Source organism: Mixophyes fleayi, chromosome 3 (assembly GCF_038048845.1).
Source record: "Mixophyes fleayi isolate aMixFle1 chromosome 3, aMixFle1.hap1, whole genome shotgun sequence".
Taxonomy (NCBI): domain Eukaryota; kingdom Metazoa; phylum Chordata; class Amphibia; order Anura; family Limnodynastidae; genus Mixophyes; species Mixophyes fleayi.
In genome coordinates, this window is record NC_134404.1 from 228030270 (window position 1) to 228056543 (window position 26274).

Below are 26274 nucleotides of genomic sequence, written 5' to 3' on the forward strand. Positions count from 1 at the left end.
CCAGGTTAGACAGCTTGGGCTGGTATCTACTGTAACAGGGAGACCAAGAATGTGCCCCCCACTGTTATAATACAAACCAGTCCCAGGCTGTTCAGCATATGACTGATTATGCATAGGCTCCTTTCCTCTTGAGTCCTCTAGGCTGCAGGCGCTGAGGTAATGAACAAGATTAGGACCCCCTAGAAACCCTGTCTACAAAAGAATTTTACAAAACAAATAAACACATGCACAAATAAACTTTAATTGAATAAACAACCCCCCCAAAATCCTTAATTAAATAAACAATAAAATATTTTCTTTCGTGATTTGTCATAGTCCAAGTAGGGGGATAAAATAAAAAACAACAACAGAAAAATCTAAATAAAAGCGACACGGGATTATCAAACCAGGATTCCCCAAGACTTCACCATCAACCAATCATAAACATATTTAGCTAGCGTTGAATGGAGTCTCTATTACTCCTGGAGATATTTTGCTGCTGTTTTTTCATTTGTATTGTGACTCCTGAAGAAAGTAAACAAGTTTAATTCGTTTTTTCAATAGTGATGAAAGAGGATTTGGGGAAAATCGTGCATGTGTCTATTTTTTCTTTAACTCTTTTGGTATAATGGTCAGGTGTCTTAAGGGTAAATGTAGCAAAGGGCAGTTACATAAAACCAACAATTCTTAACGGTTTGCTGTAATTTTTTTTTTAAACAGCAATTTTATTAAAGGAAAAGGCCACCCGGCTTTGTCTATAAAAAAAAATAGCATTTTAAAAAAATTACAGAAAATCACAGAGATTCGGTGGTTTTCCATAACTGCCGCTTGATAAATATACCCCGTAGGGTCTTAGGGACTCATGTCCATTATACTGGGACCACTTGGGTGGGGGTTTCTTATTTATTTATTGCTTTTACACAGAACAATCTAGAGGGCGATTGTTTTTAACAGTGGCAAGTGCACTTGTAAAGGTAATTCACCGCTAAATAGGTCTAATAAATATAGATCTTCAGCAGACAAATGCACTTCAAGCAACCCAGTAACCTTCATATACACTAAAGTGACACATGTAATAAAAAGTCCCAATGTCCCTCACTCCCATGATTTATTTAAGTCATAAATAAGCATAAGCCAAGAAATATTTTAGGAGAGATATGGAAACCTTTATTTACTTGATAGGTGTAGTACTAATGGGGTAGGCAGTAGGACTTTCACATGACATTTACAGTACACCTAATTTTTCTCCTGAAAATACTCCTCAATTTAGCTTCATTTATGTGTCAAATTAATAATCGGAGTGAAGAGACAGTCTTTATTACATGTGTCTCTTTTGAGTATTTGAAGATATTTATTACATTGGTTGAAGAGTGTCTACAAAATGTGTTTTTCTACAGAAATGGAACGGGAAAATGTGCCCCAATATAAGTATAGAGATGAGACCTAGGGGTATATTTACTAAACTGGGGGTTTGAAAAATTGGAGATGTTGCCTATAGCAACCAATCAGATTCTAGCTGTCATTCTGTAGAAAGAACTAAATAAATGACAGCTAGAATCTGATTGGTTGCTATAGGCAACATCCCCACTTTTTCAAACCCGCAGTTTAGTAAATCTAGCCCCTAATCTGTATGACTGCATAGGTGGTGCTTTCACAGAGAGGGAAAAAATGTGTGGCTTCCAACAAAGACGATAATGCCCCAGTAATTGTGCCTCATCTCAATATCTAGGACCAAAAATGCATGTACTTTCTCTAATAGCCTTGTGGAAAAGCAGGCTTGTGACACCACCAACATACTTTTTTTGTGAGCGATTGTTAGGGATATAATAAAGCATGGCTATGGATTAGTGAGCTGAATTTCTGGTTTGTTTTTGGTCATTTACTAACCAGTCACTAGTTTACTTATTTTTGCTCATATCCTTATATAACAAACCATTAGCTCAGGATGCCATGTGCTTGCTGGAGTTTACGTGTGGTCTTTAAATTCTAGCAGATACATCTGCATGCTCTAATTAAGCATAACCAGATCTCTTTTTTCATATGTATATTTATAACATCATATACAGTATATTTTGATCAAATGGTACCATCCTGAAAAAAGAGAAGTGTTTACATTTTTCCTCGAGTCAGGTTCTCTAATAAAGTTTTAAGATCATACTTGCCAAATTTTCAAAACTAAACTAAAATTTGCAGCATTTCATAGCAGGGGCCGGGACTTAATGATACAAAATCGCATCATTAAGCCCTGCTTCCATCATGTCCGGTAGGATGCCTAATTTCCCTGGGAGTTTGGGAGTGCTCCCTGAAATTTGGGAGCCTCCCGGAAATTCTGGGAGAGAAAGCAAGTATGTTTAGGATTGAGGGCCTCATTTAGAGTCAGACGCAAGTCCTTTTGTTCAGTGCAAAAAGCACTTTTGGCTAAAGATCCGTTTTCACTCCAACTGAGACGGATCTCCACGTTGCACCTCTCTGCGCTTAGAGAGGCAGTGGGTGAGTCTAGCAATGTAAAGGTGTGTCCGCGCACTCTTTACATGCTATTTTGAGTTGAAAGCAACCGCAAATAGGTCTCCAGGAGACGTTTTTTTTGCGGGTGCATTTAGATGCTGCAAGAAGCCTTGATGTATTAAAAAACAAAGCAAAAAAGAATTAAATAAAAAAAAAAAAGTGTGCACCCTCCCAAAGAGCCTAACCAACCCTTGTGCTGTTTGGGGATGGGAGAGCAATTTTTATTTATTTTTTACATTTTTATTTTTATTTAATTATCTGCTTTACAGAGGGCGCTGTGCATGATACACTTGTATGCTGGCCCATAAGGTAGATAAAGAGGCGTGTTTGTACAATTTGCACAGTATTCTAAGTCGCATGTATTTAAAGATCCGTGCCACTCTAAATACTGTGTAAATTACGGGATGCAAGTTACACCTTCTATTTCAGTGTAAATTGTGTCCGACTCTAAATGAGGCCCTGAATGTGCATTTGCACTAGATTGCACATCATGGGACCTAATTCATTGAGGAACACAAAGTGAACGAAATTTGCATTTTTGGTTTTTTTTTAAAGGAAAGAAAATTTAAAGCAGGTACGCCTGTATTCAACAAGAGAAGGATCTCAAGAAATGTTTCTAGCTAAATACGGGTGTAATCAGGGCCGGTGCAAGGTTTCTGGGCACCCTAGGCAAAGCCCCAGCCTGGCGCCCCTGCCCCCCCCCCCCCCCCCCCCCCCCCCACCAACACCCTCGACCCATACTCAAACTCATCAAGAAGAGAACTAAATGCTTCAAGTCAGATTAAAGGGAATTTAAAATGCAATTGATTTACTAGTAGAGGAACATTCACATTTCACATTTCCATGGTGCCTAAATGAACAAATATTCACTATATTGTAAAATGAGGTAAATGATAAGTGACTGAATTCCACACATTTATTGGCATATAACACAAGAATACTGAACATGAGGTAGAAAAGCAATATACCCCAAACCTTGTTTAATCAATAATATGGGCAGGGGGACACATGGCCAGGGAGACACAGGCACAAATGGGCAGGGAGACACAGGCGCAGGGAGACAGGCACAAATGGGCAGAGGGACTCATGGGCAGGGAGACACAGGCACAAATGGGCAGGGGGACACAGGCACAAATGGGCAGGGGGACACAGGCGCAGGGGGACACAGGCACAAATGGGCAGGGAGACACAGGCGCAGGGAGACACAGGCACAAATGGGCAGGGGGACAGGCACAAATGGGCAGGGGGACACAGGCGCAAGGAGACACAGGCACAAATGGGCAGGGGGACACATGGGCAGAGGGACACAGGCCCACATGGTCAGGGAGACACAGGCACAAATGGGCAGGGAGACACAGGCGCAGGGAGACAGGCACAAATGGGCAGGGAGACACAGGCGCAGGGAGACAGGCACAAATGGGCAGGGGGACTCATGGGCAGGGGGACACAGGCACAAATGGGCAGGGGGACACAGGCACAAATGGGCAGGGGGACACAGGCACAAATGGGCAGGGGGACACAGGCACAAATGGGCAGAGGGACACAGGCACAAATGGGCAGGGGGACACAGGCACAAATGGGCAGGGGGACACAGGCACAAATGGGCAGGGGGACACAGGCACAAATGGGCAGGGAGACACAGGCATAAATGGGCAGGGGGACACAGGCACAAATGGGCAGGGAGACACAGGCACAAATGGGCAGGGAGACACAGGCACAAATGGGCAGGGGAAACAGACACAAATGGACAGGGGAAACAGACACACTGGCAGGGGGACACATGGGCTGGGAGACACAGGCACAAAGGGGCAGGGGGAGACAGGCACACATTGGCAGGGGGACACATGGGCTGGGAGACACAGGCACAAATGGGCAGGGGGACACAGGCACACATGGGCAGGGGACACATGGGCAGGGAGACACATGGGCAGGGGGACACATGGGCAGGGGGACACAGGAACCTGAGGGTGTCATGGTGTTGTCATTCTGAATTGCTATCAATGGATCACATAGACATCTCTCTTTACCTTGGTCACCAAAGTTTCTCCAGTTTCTTAGGCCAGGGGACTGAACAACGCTGCTCCTTTTCACAGTGATTTTAAGCAGCGCTGCCACAGCACCTCCACTGCCGGACTCTCAGCTCTCTGCTGCATCTGAATGTACCAAGCCCGGGGATTAATGGGGTGCACTGGCTGCACAGACAATCAAGCCTCCCGCCGGAATCTACTCCTGCAGCCTCCGACATTGCAATGGCACCCACGCAGCGATAACACCCGGAGTAGCTGCATGTCACCCTGGCTGTGACCTGCGAGTAGCTATCCGGGGGTGAGGATTTGGGCGCCATGGCTCCTTCAGTACCTCCTCCGTGGGCGGAGAATAGCTGTGAAGGGGAGGGTGCCTTGCTGCACAGCTGTGCAATGAGTCACTGAATGACTCCATTTCAGATCCTGGACAAATCATAATATGCGCGGCGGCTAATGGCATTGTAGGTCAGTTAATCATGCCCGCGGCTGCCGATAGTATTAAAGACATTATTAACTATTACATGGCTTCAGTGGCGCCCCCCAGAGCACGGCGCCCTAGGCAGCTGCCTAAATCTTTCTAATGGAAGCGCCGGCTCTGGGTGTAATTAAGCTCTGTTTATACAGCACATGCTGCGTGCAGACAGACACAACAAGCTGCAGTATATATAAAGTCCCATCAGATCGTGCAGAGTAAAAATATAATTATTAAATACAGTAACACCTGTAATAATATAATCATAGATTATATAAAAAATGCTAATGTGTTTCTTTTTTCATTTTTGTTTTACATGAACTGTATTTATCTGGATGCTACTGTACATAAATTGTATTTTTACAGTTGCTTTTGATTGCAAGCACATGTTCTAGCATGTATATACAGCCATCTTTACTATCACCCAGCACTTACACCTGCCCTGTAGCTAGTGCAAGTGATACAGCTTAAAATCACTTACCTCAGAGATGCCAAAAATTTGAATTGTTGTATATGCGCGTGCTCAACCTTGACACACCCATACTGTACATTGCCTACATGCATACGCTCCTTCCCTCCCCCGTTCCGCACTTGAAATTGTAGGTAGTCGGAAGTGTCCTTTGCGTTCAAAATTGAATTGGATGCACCTGCACTGGTGTATAGTCCTTTTCTGAGCATGCAAGGAACAATTTTTTAAATGCAGAATACATCTTGTATGAACATTTATGTTTCTAAGTGAATCTGGCCCTATGTTGTTTAGTGATAGGGGATGGATCCAAAAGCCCAGGAACAGTGAAAAGAAAGCAGCACTCTCTGTCAGCCTCCTGAAACATACAAAAGGACATCATTTTTTGTGGGCAGAGTAACATCTAAATATGATGGAAAATATAGTGTGTATAGCTCTTCCAACATACAGATGTAGCACATTTTTTAGAATGTATTGGCATGAACCTATCGCAAGGGGAATCTGTCACACTGTCCTCACTGAGCTCGCCTCGCTATAATAGAAATAAAGTTAAAGGCGTAGTTTAATGTGGCACTAGTCTGTACATCAACAGAGTCTCGAGGGTTGCTAGATCATGTCAGTTTACTCAACTAAACATTATTTCTGTGTATGTGGAAAAGCCTTTAAAATTCATAGGAAATGGACTGCAAGCATGGCTATTTTGACACTAGAGGAAATATACATTGAAAATATTGTATATTTTGTAAAGTAGCTCCATAAACCTTTGTATATTAAGGTTTTGCAAAGATGTGGCCATATAATCACTTTTTCATAGGCAAATTATATGATAATATCGAGATGGGATGAAGTATGAAAATATTGAGCCATAGACTTCTTGCTGTTGCTGTTTCCAGTTCAGTAACATAAAGGATGCTGTTTAAAACTGTGGAATTATTGTGAAAGGTTGATGTTTCTTAGGACTACATCTAGAATTGCTGCTGCCTTAGGAAAATGTGAGTAATGATGTCATATGGGTCTTTGAAAATGGCATCATGGTACTTCGTGTTAAATCTCTTAAAATGGAAATAAAAGTCCCTATGTTTGCTCCATGTGTCTGTTTCCCCAAATCTGCTCCACCCCACCAGGTCTGCTTCCGTACTTGTTTCTATCTCATGTGTGCTTGCTACGTCTCATGTACTTACTTATGTCTTCTCCAATATGTCTGCTTCCATCTGGTGAGCTTGAGTGAGCTTGGTATGCTGTGTGCGCCATGCTACAAGCCCCTCGCCATTTTCCCAAATGAACATGCTCTGTTGCTTTTTTAGCAAGATTCAGGTATGGATAAATCTTTAGGATTTGAACAACAGATTTATAATTTCCTGGAGATGGAGATTTATTACTTAGACCTTCTCTATTTCATTTTCTTAAGTATTATGTAAATTATTATGTACAGTATGCATTTTCGGGACACATTATTATTACATTTTAATAGACTGCCACCATTTACCATAACACACAGGTAACCAACCCAAATAATCTTATTGAATTCAAATTGTTTATTGATCATACTGGAAAGGAAATATCTCAACCATGCCTGACATTGCTTTAATGGACCCAAATGATAACCACTACAAAATGGAGACAGAAATTGTGCTACCTTGCTTTAACGCATTTAGTAAAAATCTAAATTTGAAATGTTGTATTGATGGAGATACAGCTGCTTTTATACTGTTACTTCTTTCCTTCTCCAATTGTCTGTCACTTTTGAATATACTGGAAACAATGGGTACATGTGTAATCACGAATTAGCCACTAGTGTTGTCTCATAAGAACAAGTAAAAACAATGGTGCTCATTAACTGTACAGGGTCAAGTTTTATGCTTAAAATATGTTGTTGCTTTTTTTACCACACATGCACATGAAATTTTATATTCCATTTTACACTATTTGCTTATACTTGATTGCGCCTCATAACGTCTGGAGAGGCAAAAAGGGGCGAGCAAAGGGGCATAGTAGCATAGGCCAAGTGCAGAAAAGGCATGTTTAGATACTTGTGCACTACTTAGAGCAGGCCTGGCCAACCTGTGGCTCTCCAGGTGTTGTGAAACTACAAGTCCCAGCATGCTTTGCCAGTTATCGACTGGTTAGGTACTGGTAAAGCATGCTGGGGCTTGTAGTTTCTCAACACCTGGAGAGCCACAGTTTGGCCAAGCCTGACTTAGAGGTTGAAACAGCCGCAGATACGTCTGTCATGGTGTGTATCTGTAGTGGGTCTAGATATGTGCTGCTAATGTTGATCATCAGTACAAACATTTGCAATTAAAAAAATATGTGGGCTGGTAACAGCAATTGCAGGGTGATGAACAGTTTGGGGTCTCCCCGCAAACATCGATACCAACAATATTCTATGACAGGCTGGACTGATAACATTATAACAGTGAAACCAGCCGCATGGGGTCCCCTGTCATAATGTCAACCAGCCCTAGACTGTTCAGCCTGGGTCTGAATTCCCTAGGAGAAACTGACCCACAAAAAAATGCGGACAGCCCCCCTAGAAAAAAACAGCCTAGTGCTGAAAGCACCAGGATTTTTTCCAACACCCGTGCCCACTGAGTGTTGGGGTAATAAATAGTAGATAGATTTCAGCAATTTTTCTTGGTGCACTACTGGTCCCAGTAAGCCCTGGGTATGCTTGCAGTTATAGAATTACAAGTGCCAGCATAGAGATGGCTGACAGAGCATGCTGGTTGGACCTGTAGAACAAGAGCAAATGTTTTCTGTTAAACAAAAATTCTCAAACCATGATACAAGTAATTATTAAAATAACAGTCTCCTCCACACACACCATCTTTTACCAATTTACTAATCTTCTAAAGCCTGGAGATTCTCTTCTTTCTTTTGGCTTTTATTCATTTGGGGGGAGAAAAAAAACCTATCCACGGCAAAGACTTGTTCCTTGCGGATCCAAGACAGGCTGGATGGCCTGTCAGCTACTAAGCTCCCAGGCCTGTCATTCATGTCACAGCAGAATTGCAGGTATAGTAACTCAAATTAAACAAGTAAATGTGCTTTTTTAAGACACACATTTTACGCCTTTGCTTTTGGCATAAATATGGTCAACTGTAAATGAGCCCCAATATCGTGACTGTACACTGTCCTCTAGACTTCGTTGTGATTAGCAGTTCCAGCAATAATTGGCAATCTCAAAATACTGGCTGTTCGTACGTTTAATGGCAATTGACATAAGGCACACCTGCTGAGGACAGCTAGTATTCAGTGTCTGAACCCATTTTTTTACTATAACCACCCCCACTTGATACTAGTCCCTCTGTGCATCAGCTTCCATACCATCCCACTAGCTCCTAGTGTTCTGCATTTTGCTTTCCCCCTAGATTGCAAACTCTCAAGTCTCTCTATTATATGTCTCATGTCTGCCTTCTTTGTCAACCTTACATGTCCTTGTTCTGTTTGATTTGGTTTTATGTGTATGATCTGCTGTAGCGACTGTCCAGCACTGCAGATTTTTGTAGCGATGATGATGATACTATATTTAATACAATGTATGATTTGACAAAACAATTCAGTCTGAAATGTTCTAACATTTTAGTGTGCATTGATCTTAATATGAGCAGCGCTTATGGTAAGACTAAACAGTTCCTAATTATTGTGTAAACAAACACACATGATTTTAACTGACACATTTTGTAGATATTAAAAACAGTAACAGTAAAGTGTGCCTCTTATAGAGTGCTTGCAGTTCTACAAATTATTTTCTTGAAAAGGTTTTGTAAGTGAGTTTACAACCTGTTTTTAGGAGGATGGCTAAAAACGGATATAAAAGTGATTGGCCTATTGTCACAAAGAGTTGTGACTGATCCTAATCAAAGTGTACTGCAAAAGGTTCTCAGTGTCATTCATTAATTTCCTCTGCTTGTCTGCATATGGTGTGTTTTAGCTAAAACTAACATGAAAGAGTGTTGTCTTATGACCTTGCCTTATATTTAAGCAATGCAACCTGTACCAGTTTATCTATTGGGACATTTTCAGCAACATTTTCATTAATTCTGAAATTATCACACCTTATCAAGGATTTTAGTCCCATTCATTACCCTTATCAAGAGAGAATGTAATGCAGTCCTTATGCATCTCATTTGCATATAAATAGAACATCCGTTCATGGAATCAATCACTTCTCATTTACACAAATGTTTGTGTCAACCGTAAACATTTATCTATTTTTACATTGCATAATATATAATGCTACTGCATACACAAATGTAATAAACTGGTAACATGTTACATAATTTAAACCCCTGCTTATGTACTTGTAGAGTTACTTTTTTTTCAATATTCCTTTATCCCCTATTTTTCGCTAACTGAAGTCTCTACCTACTTGACCTGTAATAATGATTGCCAAGGATTAAAGTTTAAACCATCACCCTTAGCCAGAGAGCAAAGAGCCAACACCTCCCTGTAGCATTTCACACCCACTGTCACCAAAGTCCCACTGCAAATAGTCTCCTGCACTGAGAATGAGATTAGGGGCAGGGTTACACTAGCAGTCAGAGGATGTATGACATTAGGGGCAGGGTTACTCTAGCAGTCAGAGGATGTATGAGATTAGGGGCAGGATTACTCTAGCAGTCAGAGGATGTATGAGATTAGGGACGGGGTTACTCTAGTAGTCAGAGGATGTATGAGATTAGGGGCAGGGTTACTCTAGCAGACAGAGGATGTATGAGATTAGGGGCAGGGTTACTCTAGCAGACAGAGGATGTATGAGATTAGGGGCAGGGTTACTCTAGCAGACAGAGGATGTATGAGATTAGGGGCAGGGTTACTCTAGCAGACAGAGGATGTATGAGATATGGGGCAGGGTTACTCTAGCAGACAGAGGATGTATGAGATTAGGGGCAGGGTTACTCTAGCAGTCAGCGGATGTATGAGATTAGGGGCAGGATTACTCTAGTAGTCAGAGGATGTATGAGATTAGGGGCAGGATTACTCTAGCAGTCAGAGGATGTATGAGATTAGGGGCAGGATTACTCTAGCAGTCAGAGGATGTATGAGATTAGGGACGGGGTTACTCTAGTAGTCAGAGGATGTATGAGATTAGGGGCAGGGTTACTCTAGTAGTCAGAGGATGTATGAGATTAGGGGCAGGGTTACTCTAGCAGTCAGAGGATGTATGAGATTAGGGGCAGGATTACTCTAGTAGTCAGAGGGTGTATGAGATTAGGGGCAGGGTTACTCTAGCAGTCAGAGGATGTATGAGATATGGGGCAAGGTTACACTAGCAGTCAGAGGATCTATGAGATTAGGGGCAGGGCTACTCTCTAGTAGTCAGAGGATGTATGAGATTAGGGGCAGGGTTACTCTAGCAGTCAGCAGATGTATGAGATTAGGGGCAGGATTACTCTAGTAGTCAGAGGGTGTATGAGATTAGGGGCAGGGTTACTCTAGCAGTCAGAGGATATTTATGGAAAGCCATGCATCTCTTACATTTACCAAGAGGCACAGAGACACAGACACTGAAACACTTTTTTTCATTAAAAAATAATTTCATCAATAAAGAATTTAAAGGTGGAAAAGTCATAGGTAAATCAGAGAGCAAATGACTGATATAGATGGTGCCCTGGGGGTTGGAAAAAAACAACACTTTTAGCACAATCATTATTTATTAATTAATTAATTTATTTAATATTTGAACAGGGTCTACATATTAGACAGCTCTTTACAGAACGTAAACCATGTACTAAAATAAGAAAAAGGAGAAACATACCTCCCAACTGTCCCGATTCCAGAGGACTGCCTCACCAACCCGACAGTCAGGACAGTCCCAATTGCTATGACTGTTGAAAGGTATACAAGTACCTGCCTCTGGAGGAGAGAGTATAGTATTTGAGGGTTGGGTTCTCTCACACTCATGATAGCAGCATTATCCTCATACACTGTTTGTGTCTGATTATGGCACTATGCTCTTATATTTGCTACTGGTGCTTATAGAAGGCAATAGAAATGAAATCATTCTTCTCCGACAAGCAATGATTTACTTTTTGATTTCTGTCTACATTGTGCATGGATTATATTAAAACTAGCATATAGCATTTTTTATTTCCTTCTTTATTTTATTTGTACTTTAATGACTATGCCAATGAAGATTTGATGTACCGAGTTTCAGATTCCCGGTGACAATAAACAATATTGTCCCAGGAAAAGCTGTAAATAAATAGCCTCAAACCTAGCAATGTGAAGCAGTAATTTTAATGACGATGGGATTTGTGGTCATAGAATATAGTGCCCCTGTGATCTATTCCTAAAACCACATTTTAAGGATGGGTCTGGATCAGTGCTGTGTGCTTGCCCCTCATGTAAACATTTGACAGCCAGACCCTGCATTAACCCACACTTAGCATGTGGGTAGACATATTAAACTTGTATAATATGTAAATAATTGATCATTATAATACCATATAAGTAAAACAAATGTTAATAAATCATTTTCAAAGTGATCAGAGGGACTCGGGCTTGTGTTCTCTATACAGAAATCTTGACCTGCAATAAATCATACTTGTCAACTCTCCCGGAATGTCTGGGAGACTCCAGAAATTCGGGTAGGACTCCCGGGAGAGCAGGCAAGTATCCTGCAGACGGCAACTTGCTCCTCAAAATGACGCGATTCGCCCCGCCCCGCCCCTTCCACCCTCCAACCACTTCCCCCTGCCCGGGATCTCCCGAAATTAAGTTTTCAAAGGTTGGCAAGTATTTAATAATTATCACTCAGTGGCGGCACTCTTGTGGGAGTAGCTCATGCTGCTGCTGCTATGGGGCCCAGGTGATGTTGATCCATCCACATACAGAGGCCTCGGATCTGCTTATTGTGCATGTGCGGGAGTTGACACATGCACATTAAAGACCTGTTGCGTTTTTTTAGTTTCAGAAACAGAAGCGTTCATGGGGCTTCACTGAGTATATGCTGGTCCCCAGGTGGGATGGACATGTATCACTCCACCCATAAATGTTGCTATGGGGCCTAGTGATTTCTTGTTCTACCCCTGATTACACTCATTACTGCTGCTCCCATACTGTATGTATATGCATATAAAATCGTCATGTGAATAATCACAGTTAGCATAGTCCACAAATTCTGTTTACATGTCGTAACAGAGCACATAACATATATTTCACAGTCACTTATTCATTAACCATCATATAAAAAAATGATGCTAAGTGCATTTTGTCACTCACCTAAGATTGATTTGAAAGCTTTTATGTTTTCTAGCTCCTTTTGCTTCAGTGATAAAGTCACTAAATAATAACCTTCATGACGAAGTGCATATCATATATTTTGTAAAATAATCTGAATTCATTTTTTGTCAAATAAACTATTTTTTAAAAGCTTTTTGATTTGGTTTCATAGAAAATTGAATATGTATAAAGCTTTTAGTAGATTGGTGCCAGGCTTCCACTTAGTATAAAGAATTACGCGTTGAATCTTGAATATCTATCAAATGCAAGGTTGAGAATTACTTATTTTGCAATATGTTCAATAATATAGCTTTGAATTGTGATGTATTGTGCTTATAATAAAGCCCTGTAAATACAATTATACTTATTGTAGGTGTTTTGAAAAATGTTCCCAACCAATAGGATTTGAATACTTTTGTATTCTTTTCTGAAAATGGATATTTTCACCTTCGCAAGCTGACAGGTTATAATATTATAGGAAGTTCTTCTGCCTTTTTTCAATCCATAACATGGAGGAAATGGCACTTAAAACTCCAGGAGGTGTGGTAAAGGTAGCATTACTCCAGATTACACTGATCATAAAAAGCATACAAGGCTGAACCGAATGGTAAATTATTATATGGTAGACTATTTCTCTCTTCTCTGTTCCAGTCTCTCTATAGGACCTGGGGTCATCCTAAGGATTCAGCCACAGAATTTTTTCTTCTTCCACAAGGCAATGACTATATACTACTACAGCCCTATTACTGGAACTAAGGCTCAGGATTGGCCCCATAAATCACATGTCAGATGCTGTTCAACAATGCACTGCCTAGTGTGCAGAAAACCTTCTTATAATAAGTCCAGTCACACTCCATTGCTGTATTGAAAAACAAAATGTAGGTGTCTATTTACTATTAAGTGGCAATAGTGATATTCAGTTGCCTGGAGATACCATCTTCGTTAGAAAAAAATAGAAAAAATACATTTAAAAAAAAATACATTTATTTTAAAATGTTCCTCATTAATTTATTGTAAACTTGGATTTTCTTCTAAAAAGCAAAGCTTGACTTTGAGACCAGTTTCATCTCATAGAGGAAGATGCTGGCATTTTGCTGACATAACACATCATGTAATAACTGTTAAGTACTAAGATAGCTTGTGTGCTTCTTAACTTGCCCTGGAGAAACTTTACCATTGACAAAATAGACTACATTAAGTGGTACAAATAGCCATTGAGTAAAAAAATAGCCACTGGCAATAACAATAACATCCATAATACAACCTATAAAATAGCTTAGCATACATCGCTCCAATTTCACTTTTACTGTAATAGTATTTATTTTATGAGCGACAGTACCATGTACATGTTATGTGAGCTATGTAATAGTGTCCATATAGTATAAATCATGTCTTGTATATTCTGTTTGTATAAATACACAATTTATTATGGTAAACTTACATTGTTAACAGAGATTAGAGATATTTTGAATAGTAAATTTAGACAGTTAGTTATATCTATTGGCTGTGCCACAAAACTAATTAATTTTCCTACATTTACAATACATAATTTACTCACTTTTACACTGGCATATACCCTTGGAGTACATAAAGGTGGACTATTGTAATACCCATTGGTGAACCTACCAATTTCAGGGCCCCAGTGCAAATTTGCTACTTGTATAAATGATAGAAGAGTGCAGTAAAATGGGTATAGCAATCATGTGCAGTATATTATATAATGACATTAACATAACAAGATAGTATATGGTATACTAAAGCAGAACTGTATATTGTGCGAGTGAGTTGCATATGATGTGGGCCCTCATGGGTGTTGGGCATGGTAGCAGTTGAATCCCTAAGAGTTAAATTCCTGTCTTTGATTACTGGCTGGCAGGGCATGCAGGGACCACAACAGCTAGAGAGCCACAGTTGTTAATTACAAGATGTCGAATAGCAAATTGTGTCTTTTTGTCATCGGATGGAGACAAAATGACTAGATTCGCTGCAAATTGCATAATTGAGATCCAAGTCCCACAGGATGTGGAAAAATGGCCTGCTCTCCCGCGTGGGCAAGTGTAATGTACTGTATGAGACATTTATTCATATATGTGTTTTACCTTTCTGGCAGATGCAATAATGGATTAAGAGACAATATGTCTTTTAAGGTGTACACTACTCATATACAAATGTTTTAGAATTTGTGTAACACCATTTCAGTTGCTGCTTCAGGTAGCAGAACAGCTAGACACACCCATGTGCATTATGTTGCCAGAGGAGACCTTCCATGCTAGTCTGACATCCATTTAGAAGCCTTCAGGGCAGGATCTCAGCTTAGACATGATGGGGGGGTATTCAATTGTTCCAAAGTTCGAGCGCGTACAAAATATTACCGTTAATACGGTAATCTCTCGCCGGATTTCAGCTCGCAGAGAAATCCAGTGAGTAAAGTACCGTATTAACGGTTTTTTCCGCGCAGGATTACCGTAATAACGGTAATCCTGCGCGGTATGCGGGAATTTCGGCAATCCCGCGGACAATTGAATATGCCCCTATATGTCGGATCACCCCTACTAAGGAGACAACACTGAAGGTGATCAGTTGAGATTCCTGCTGTATCTGTTTGCTAGGGGTCACAGGAGAATGACACACACCAAAGTAATTTTTTACTGAAAACTGATGGGATTTAATTCAAGGGTTATGTAAAGTAGAAAACCTAGCAAGTCCTGGACCACAATAAATGTGGATCAGAGAACTGAACCGCATTACTTATGTCTTTGTGAACTTCAGTTCCTTCTGTCTATGTTCAAAAATAGTAATTTCCTTGAAAAGAATATCCATCTAATAGGACTATTTTTAATATTGTATGGTCAGACAGGCAGTGTGTATGCTAGAGCAGAAGAGAGATAATAGAAATCTCTGCTCTGCACAATGTACTGCAGTTATAAAGCGACACAAATTATTAGACATTCAAAAGCAAGCTAACAAAAGGAAAATCTGAAGGGGATCACGTAATGCCAGCAATTAACTTCCATTTTGAACATCCTGTTCCCACGTGGAACTGAGGATTATTATTATGGTTTTATAAATCTCAGTCACAATTTGGTCAGTCTTAAAGGAAATATATATATATATATATATATATATATATATATATATATATATATATATATATATATATGTCGTGAACATAGAGAGCTTGCAGTTATTTCTAAAGGATAATTCATAACTGCAGTGTAAATAGGTTGTATCAAATGAATCCATAGATAAGTTAGTGTAACAGTTAAAGACGCAGAGTCTGATGTAATTGTGTTTGATGGCTTTTTACATCCCAGTGTGAGGAGATAAGCCGGCCACTTTTAGCAGCTTCCAGGATGTTCCCTTTAGAAACGTGAATAGACCTTGTGGTGCTAATCACAGCTGGAGATCCTGGGTAGGCAGCATGTGAAAGCCTATACAGGTATATAGAAATGTGAACTTGAAAGGAAATTAATTCATTCTTCATATTTTGGGAAATCTGGATGCCACTCTGTACTGAGGGGCCAAAACCACACAAGGGTCTTGAAAGATAGATACCAACTACACAGGGAACAGCCATAGGCACATGTATTTCAGGATGAGACTGGATATTGTTGTAATTCCATTATGTTTGGTATTTAAACATGCGGAAGAATATGTCCGGTTTATTGAGGGGGGTGTTATTTCTCTGAGCTATATCTGTGAAGAATTACCAACAGGTCAAAACTTAGGAATAGTTTGACCAAACCTGAGGTAACACCCAGGGGACATTTCCGCCCCCCACATTAGCATTCACGCTGCCCCTGTGAATGCCGTCCCATTTGAGTTTGCTTAAAAACCTGTGTCTGGAGGGACAAAGGGTCAGCTTCTTGGGGAATCAATCTAATTGAAGGACTGTCCATCTTTCCTGCCTGCCCCAGGCATACAGATTATTATTTGTATGTAATGCTCTGTACTTTCATCCCATTTATTTTATAAGAAACAATTGCACTATATTTGTATGTATTTCATTATCTTTTTATCTTAAGCATTGTGGATGTATTTTCCATATTAAATTTTCATGGCTTGACCCAAATCAGGCTGCAACAGTAATGGGGGTTCTGTTCCTGGCACCATCTACTATCAGCTAATGTTGTATCTAGGGGTGCTGCTTTATCCCTAAACCTTGCCAACATCCGGATCTAATTGACAGAGGCATTAGTGATTCCCTGTTTAGTTTCCTTTATTCCTCTCACAAATAGCACTTCTCTGAGATGTGATGAAAAAATATTATGTTGGAGTTCTTAAAAAGAAATAAAATACTGCAAGAGAAGAAAAAGTATCTCTGTGCATTGTGCAGTGGCTTCTTTGAAAGAGGACATTGTATTTGATGTACAAAACAAATTGTTTTATAATTTCAGACTGTGAAATCCTTCTAAACACCACTTCTTTGAGTTTCACAAGTGTGCACCTAAAAGGGAGACAAAGCCCATAAATCGCCTTGAGTAGAGGTGACCCACATTTGTTCTTCTGTGCAAAGGAGCTAGTGGCAAATTCTTTTTTTTTTTTTTTTTGCTTTAAAAGAAACCTGCAATCTACAAATAAAGTCATATTTCAAACCTATTCTAGCAGATTGCAGATGACAACAAAGTATACAGAGAATGAGCCATTTGCACAAATTATCTGTTGGGATACATTAGGAATGCACTTGCTTAGCATTCATTGCTAAATGACTCATATGTCATAACATATGGTGCCAATCAGATGTAATCTCTGTGGTAATTTCAGAACCACTCCTAAATCTTAGTATGTGTTGACTTTTAGTCTAGGTATTATTATTAGCTGACATTTGTGTTGTTGCAGCTATTTATTTTTCTTCTATTCATGTTTCCTTGTATTTAAGACAAATGTTTCCCATATTTACACTGTTTTGGTGAACATCCAAATCACACACTGTGCTGTGAAAGAAGGCTTGATTCTACTACTGTAATGTCCGGTTGAGCAGTAATGATAAATTATTTATCATATTGTTAAATTTTATAGTCATCCAATTTTTCAAATCACCACACCCCCCCCCCTCCCGCCCCTGGGACCGAGAAGATGAGATTTGGGTCCTAGAGGCCCCCCATTTCTAGTGAAGTGGTCAGGATCCGAGATAAAGCCCTGGAAATCTGTGATTTTCCCAGACATTTCAGTAAAGTTGGCAAGTATGTTTAGTGCAGAAAAAAAAAACCACAATATAAATCTGTTTCTCTTTCTCTCTCTCTCTCTTTGTCATATTCCTCAAACCATTTCTGGACACTTTTTGCAGTGTGGCAGGGTGCATTATCCTGCTGAGAAAGGCCACTGCCATCAGGGAATACAGTTGCCATGAAGGGGTGTACTTGGTTAGGTACGTGTCAAAGTAACATCCACATGAAATGCCAGAACCCAGTTTTCCTAGCAGAACATTGCCCAGAGCATCACACTGCCTCGGCCGACTTGCGTTCTTCCCATAGTGCATCCTGGTGCCACTTCTTCTCCAGGTAAACGACACACCCAGTCGTCCACATGATGTAAAAGAAAATATGATTCATCAGACCCGGCCATCTTCTTCCATTGCTCCATGGTTCAGTACTGACGCTCACGTGTCCATTGTAGGTGCTTTTGGCGGTGAACAGGGGTCAGCATGGGCACTCTGACCAGTCTGCAGCTGGGCAGCCCCATACACAGCAAGCTGCAATGTATTGTGTGTTCTGACACCTTTCTATCAGAGCTAGCATTAACTTTTAGTAATTTGCGCGACTGTAGCTCTTCTTTGGGATAGGACCAGACAGGCTAGACTTCGAACTTACATGTATCAAAGAGCCTAGGCTTCCATGACCCTGATGTTGCTTCACCAGTTGTCCTTCCTTGGACCACTTTTGATAGGTACTAACCACTGCATACGTAGGACCCCCCACAAGACCTTGCGTTTTGGAGACATTGTGACCCGGTCATCTAGCCATCACAATTTTCCCTTTGTCAAATTCGCTCAGATCCTAATGTTTGCCTACTTTTCCTGCTTCAAACACATCAACTTCAAGAACTGACTGTTCTCCTGCTGCCTAATAAATCCCACCCCTTGACAGATTTCATTGTAACAAGATAATTGATGTTATTCACGTCACTTGTCAGTTGTTTTAATGTTGTGGCTGATCGGTGTATATTGTATTCACATAGTGACAGAGGTAGTAGTACTCACGCATATCAAACAGTCGAGTAGATGCTGATCCATGAAATTAGTGTAGTAAACATTGAGAGAGGCTTTCACAAGATTTCATAAACATACAATGTTCATATACATACTGCAGACTATTCATTCCCCATCGGGTAAATGGAGTACATCAAAGACTTCATTACCCAATATCTGCTGAAGTAGAGTAGGCGGTGTAAAGCAGACCTTGAATGTGTAATGTACTTTGTTTATTTTTTATTTTGGTCATACCCATTGCCAACTACTGGTGATATTTATCCTGGTGCTCTGGCTCTTGTTAGTATGATGTTGCTGGATAGTCCAATTCTATGAGGTCTCAACTACACTGATAATGGCAGACCTTGATACGTATTCATCTCCAGAAAACCATTAAGTTGATTCCCAGCCTTAAGATCAGTAAGTGCTGTGACAGCTACTCCATCCATGAAAAAGTTTTGAAATGTCAGTGGGATTGCTCAGAAAAAGGTAAAGCCACATGGTCTAAGAAGACCCAAATAGGCTCTATATAAATGTCCTCAATACTAGAGCATTACTGCTCATCCAACTTTTCATTTCTGAAATATTGCAAAAAAAATAAAATGAATTTAAATAACAAGGGTTAAAACAGTAATGTTTTGTGCATCAAGGTTGAAGGGTTAGAGGAGGAGTGAGAGCACCTTGGAGTTTGGGGCAGGAGGGAAGGTGGAGAGGGTGGCAGGGTGGTTTGAGGTGGGGGGTGGGGTTGGTGAAAGGGAGAGAGGGCTTTAAAAAAAAAAAAAATTTAGCAATGTGAATACCAAAATGATATGTAAATTTGGTAAACAATTTGATGTTGGTATTAACTTATTGAGAGCAAGGAAAACTGGAGTTTATAAATTAACCTATGGTATATAAACAGGCCATTTCAAAGTAAACGGAGTTCTATTTGGTAGTGCCGTAAAATGTACCAAAATGGTGTTTTGACTTATATTAAGCTGTATACAATTTTGTATCTTAATACCCTATGGCTTATAAAGAATAATAAACAGGAGTTTATTTCTACATCCATTGTCCCAAGTTCCAGCACTGGCACCCAAATCTCACTTACTACCTGCAAAGGTGCATCCATTCTGTTGAGAGTCTCCACTTCAAATTCTTTATTATTATGTTTGTACTTACCAAAGAGACCTACTTCAAAACCCTAATCTCCTACCAGTGCTACCTGTCACCTCTTTGCCACTGTGAACTAATTTCTCTCTCTTTGAACCTTTACAAAATTGGGCTTTCGCCCTGTCCACTCCATCGAGACTGTCCTCACCAAGATGACTGATGATCTACTCTTGGCTAAGTCAAAGGATCACGTCTTTCTACCCTTACTTCTTGACCTCTCTGCTGAGTCGATCATTCTCTCCTCCTTAACAACCTTCAATCTCTTGGTCTTTGGGGTAGCTGCTACCTCTCTGATCGTTCCTTCATTGTCTCTTTCTCTGGTGCTCACTCCTCTACTCTTCCTTTGTTCCAGTTCCCCAAAACTATTTTCTTGGCCCATTGCTTTTCTCTCCTATACCACCCGTCTTGGTCAACTCATTCACTCCAGCCTTCAGTTTCATCTATACACTGATTAGACTCTAATTTACCTTTCCTCCCCTGACCTCTCCACTTATTTCCTCTCCCGCATATCTGACTGCCTGTTTGCCATCTCACTTGAATGGCTGAATGCCACCTCAAGGTCAACATAACCAAAACTGAACTTGTCATCTTTCCACCGCCCAATGTCATATCCCATCCTGTCATCTTTCTCACAGTTGATAATGTCACCCTCTCTCATTTCCCATGCACGATGAACCTAAATCTTTCACCCATCTCCTGTCTTTACCACCTTGTCTTCATGGAAAGGCTTCCTTATATTCTGCTATGTGTTTTAATCTTCTGGTTTATGTATTGCTGACTGCACTGCTATGTGGAATCTGTGACGCCTTATAAATGAACATTGACAACGATGATGATGATGGCATTTTCATGGAATAATCCTTTTTTTTCTGCATCTTGGGCCCTCCAAAGGAATTTACTGTGAGATCCCACCCATGTGTTTAAAAGTTATGTGCACAGTGTAAAACATTCCCTATTATCATTATGCATGCAGACTGTGCCCATCAGTGAGTTCAAACATAATGTGCCCACAAAATTGTGACCAACACACATCTAGTTGCTAACCTTACCAACACACTCATTGTGTCCACCTATTCATAGCACCCTATGGTACTGCTTGGTTCTTGCAGCATACTCTACTCTATGGAAATTGTACAGGAGTAGTTATAACCATTTGACTACTCCTGGCACACTGATTGGTGAATAGCAAAAACAATCCACCAATCAGAGTGCCAGGAGTTCAATCCAACAATTAGAGTTTGCCAGAACAGCTGCTGCTATAGTAAAATTAGTTGTGGGGAGTAGAGTGTGCCTCTCTCTACTTTGTCTATACCAATGGATGGGATGAAGGACCCATCTGAGGCTGGGGCTCACCGGAGGACCCTCCAATCCACCAGTGGGTCAGTCCAATGCTGAGTATGCATAATTCTTCTTCTATAATTTGTTACTTTTAAGCTCATTCATATTATGTACCAGTTAAGTGAGGTGAAATTATATGGGTAAAATACTAATACATTCATCGTAATTTATAGCTTGAGAATGAATAACTCTGCAATATCCACAAATATGCAAATGCTTCTTTAAACTGTCACGCTTTGGTGCTTTCTAATAAAACAGCATAAAAATGCATGTCTTTATGGGTGTGTTTTGCATGCATTTTATTAAACTAATACTAAGAGAGTCTTTTAACTAACCATGCTGGAGTTCCTTTATTGTGTGTTTTTGCTGCATGCACCTAAATATAAGGTTAGGTAAACATTTTGGGAAATGCAGGTGGATACATGAAAATGCAGCATGTGAAATATTATAAAATGCTCTGCGATATTCCAGTATGTTGATGCAAAGGTGGGTATAGTACCATTTTTAAAAATGTATATTTCATATAAGTTTTACCTGGTTTTAGTACATAGAAAAAACATTAAAACTAGTGAAAGTCTAAAAGGTAAATTTTCTAGCTTTCATAGTGCACCAGTCACGACACAAAATGGAGGCAGTCACTTAGTGGGCCGATCCAATGAGAATACAGCCAATCAATTCATAGAATCCAAGGATACTGTGATGTACCTCAGGGATGTCATGTTTTTTTCTAATAAATGATAAGTTGTAATCTCATTACTATAAGTTCAGTCCATAAAATGGCTACCCCCATCTTAACTCCAAGACATCTTTGGAGAAACTTTTGTGTGCATTCTAAAGTATATTATAAAGTATGACAGGAAGTCACTCATTTCAGCAGTACAAAGGAATATTGCACTCACCAAACTAGCTAGATTGCATACAGATACAAAAATACAGATACAAAAACAGTATTACATCATACACATGTGTTTAATATACAATCAAAGGTTTTGGTCATAACATTCCTTTAAAAAGCTATGAGTTGTAAAGGAATAAACAAATGACAGTACCAAAAAAAACATGCTGTGATTAGGAAAATTGTATCTACACAATTGTAGACTTTAGGGGCCTGATTCATTAAGGATCTTAACTTAAGAAACTTCTTATTTAAGTCTCCTGGACAAAACCATGTTACAATGCAAGGGGTGCAAATTAGTATTCTGTTTTGCACATAAGTTAAACAATGACTGTTTTTTCATGTAGCACACAAATACTTGATAGCTTATTTGTACACTGAAATTTAAAGTTGATATTTGTGTGCTACATGAAAAAACAGTCAGTATTTAACTTATGTGCAAAACAGAATGCTAATGTGCACCCCTTGCATTGTAACATAGTTTTGTTCAGGAGACTTAAATAAGAAGTTTCTTAAGTTAAGATCCTTAATGAATCAGGCCCTAGAAGACCAACATAGAAATAGAGCAGAGGGCATGTGTGGTGTAATCGGAAAGGTCCTTTTGGTAAATTAAATATCATTATCACATAGCTGCTGCTTTCTGTATTAACAGCAGTATTAGTTGCCACGGTAAAGACAGGTGAACTTATACACAGACGCAATTATTACAACTGTGTTTTCTTTTATTTATTTCTTTAGCAGTATTAAAGAATACATGGTTCCATTCCAAGGATGCAGCACACAGAGTTTCTGACTTGGTGAAAGACAGACTGATATGAAACAGAAGTCCAGGACTCAAGACCCTTTTCTCTGATCAGTGTGATTTTATTATGCAGCAGAAGAAGATGGCATGTTCTCTAGCTTGATGTTTTTATTTAATAAAACTGTACTTGGCTGGGCTGCAGCCAGATGTTACTGATACCTGTTGCGATAAAATGAGGGACTGTTTACTTGTTACAAGTCGATTTTCTTTCATTTTAATTGTCCAACTTGCCAACTAGCTGATCACAATCAATAAGTAATCAATAGTGTAGCAGTAATGATTTTTTTTTTTTTTAATATCTAAACGGACATGGACTGCCATACAACAGTGTGTTTTGTTTGTAATACCTGTAAGAAAGTGAAGTTTTTGAATAAAATTATAAGTCACAATATTTTAAAATGTCTATTGTGGTTGGACTGGAAAAAAGAAATACCCTAAACTTATTCTGAAGATATGCGATTTAATTCAGTAATTATGTGAAGCCTAATTTGGTTTTGGGCTAAATGTTGCATAAATAGGATTTCTCTGTTAATTCTTCAGATCATAAAGTAAGTGATTTATTAGGTTGTAAAACTCATACAGTAAATTTACAAATCAATTTTTAACATTACAGTTCTCTTCAGAGGTTTCATATCCCACATTAAGGGTCTCATTTGAGTTTAGAGCAAATCCATCTAAAAGGTGCAACTTTGCAACTGGACACAACATATGCAAGTACTGCAAATGCAATATTTTTTTCATGCAGGAGAAATACTGCCTGTATGTAGTATGCAAATAAGGGCCAGGTTTATTTTAACACTTTGATTTAGAGTTGAGCACAACATGGTTTTTGCAAGGTGAAAAAGTATACTACTAGCAGGACTTACTCCTAACTGTAAATAAGGCCATAAATATATGTTCCCTATCCATCCACACCAGTCATACTACCTTATAACTTTAGATGAACAAAGTTGTGAGGAAACGTAACATGAATCAAGCTTCCAGTGGAACAGGCCATTTCACAGACGTGCAAAGTTCTGGTCAAGTTTCTCTTTTCTGGGTGGCCATTTGCACTATATTTATTATTATTATTATCGTAGATTTGTAAGGCGCCACAGTGCTCCGCAGCCCCATACAGTTGGGAAAACAGCACATACATAAAACAGACAAACAAGGTAGACAAAATAAATACAGAAATGAAAACAAAGGGTATGAAGGACTCTGCTCATTAGAGAGCTTACATTCTAAGTTGAGGGCACAGTTGAAACAAGAGGAGCAAATGTGGTTCAGAGTAGAGATTGGGACAGTTGTGGGGGCGTACTAGTGTGAATAGTGTTATCGGTTATACGGTCAATCTAAAAAAGAGATGGGTTTTCAAAGAGCATCTAAAGATTTGAAGGCTGTGGGAAAGTCTGATTGAGTGTGGTAGGGAATTTCATAAGTGGGGAGCAGCACGGGAGAAGTCTTGTAGGCGCGAGTGAGAGGTGGTTACCAGAGACGAGACAAGGCGCAGGTCAGAGGTAGATCTAAGAGGTGAGAGGGAGAGTATTTGTGTATTTTGAAGAATTTAGAGTCTATTAATAGAGCTGGCAAGATGATGGGCAATTCATTTTCTACCGAGTGGAGTGGTTGGGGTGTGATTGGGAAAACTTACAGACACATTCCATCAGCTAACCATGCATATAATGTGTCCAAATACTGGAGCAGGTAAATATTTACAGTTTTGAAAATGTTGCTAATATCTATTTATTTGTCCTCTAGCGCTGTAAGCTTTGCATTTACAAATCCATGCTTAAAGCATGTGATTGAATTCCCTATTTCTGGTTCCTCTAGGCTTCCCTGACACAATTACTGTTCATTTAAATGTGGTATACTATGATAGCACATTACAATATAATTATACTGTAAAGTGCAGTCAAAGCATAATACATTATAACCAGCTATAGATGTCAGGAGAACCAATGGAAGCCATGGCCGGAGAACTCTGCCAAATACTGTAAGCAGAAAAGCCTACAGCTAGGACCAATGTCAGACCCTGCCATGGTAGTGGTTAGCACTGGTACACTAAGGTAACTCTGACTGTACTCAAATATTAAAATATTCAATGCACCAGTGGTTGAGGTTGAAATTTAGAAAAGATGGTATTGAAAATGTAAGAGAATGAAATTTGAAAGTTTAACAATGAAAGCAGTAAGAGAAGTGGCGGTAAGGCATACCACCGTATACACACCCACTTTGACCTCTGGTACGTACCCTGAAGGAGGTTGTGAAAGGGAAAAATACACTTAAGCTGGTAGACCTCTTTCAAGCATTACTAAATCTTATAGGAAAGTTGCTACATATAAAAGAGCTATTAATAACAGTCATAAATATATCTCACATATCTTCAGTACTAAGAAACAGTCACATACATATTTAAGAATATTATTAGTCTAGTATAGTAAATGATTAGGGCGCAGTCTCTTCCTCTGCCATCATAATATTTATTTTGACAAACGAGTGACTGGTACAGCATGAATGAAGAAGCAAATTGTTCACTACACTTGTCTTGAAAGAAACAGCCAATAGGTTTTGATTAGCATATGCTACAGATAGAAATGAACAGAATGGGTTTGTCACTAAACCTTTGTATATATCATTTGCATTTAGAATTTTTTTTTTATTTACGCAGACTTAATGATTACCAATAATTTCCCTTTGCACAAAAATGATGTTTTAGAAAGCACTCAATCACATGTTTTCTTCATTTCAAATTTAAAGTCTACCTTTGTCAACCTCTTTATATTACTAATTTCCATCAGTTACATGTACTCTCTATTAGAGAGAGTGCAAGCATATTCTGTATCTGATTCTCTATTTTCAGGTGTATGCAGTCTGCTGTCTAAGCCTGGCTGCTCTGCTGTGTGGTTTAAAATGAATAGGTTTAAAATGAATATAGTGGAAAGGAATTCGGGCTAGTCAACTTGGCATTGGGTTTGATGGGTTAGTTGGGGGCATGTTGTACACAGAGTCCTACATATGCCCATCCCTCTGGAAAAATCTGTATCTAAAAGGTACTTTTTAGATGCTCTCTAGAGATTGATAAGTTCTGGCATATTGTTAGATTTTTTTTATCTTTGTTAATCACAATTTTTCCCCAAAATTATATTCCAAATGAATAATGCACAATTTTTTTCTTATTGAGAATTGCGATAATATTAGTGATTTTTATGCACATTTTTAAATCATTTGACAAAACACATATTCCA

General features: G+C 39.5%; 1 protein-coding gene across 2 annotated transcripts in view; it reads left to right on the forward strand.

Annotated features, from left to right (window-relative positions):
* Window positions 1-23438, forward strand: part of SAMD5 (sterile alpha motif domain containing 5) — a 31675-nt gene extending 8237 nt beyond the window's left edge. Inside the window, exon 2 of one of the 2 annotated variants that reach the window (XM_075200680.1) lies at window positions 22987-23438. In XM_075200680.1, the coding sequence (XP_075056781.1) occupies window positions 22987-22992 (6 nt within the window). In that variant the 3' untranslated portion in view covers window positions 22993-23438. Of the gene's footprint in view, window positions 1-22983 lie in introns of both variants that reach the window. The other variant, XM_075200679.1, reaches the window with a different exon arrangement.
* Window positions 23439-26274: the final 2836 nt, after the last annotated feature.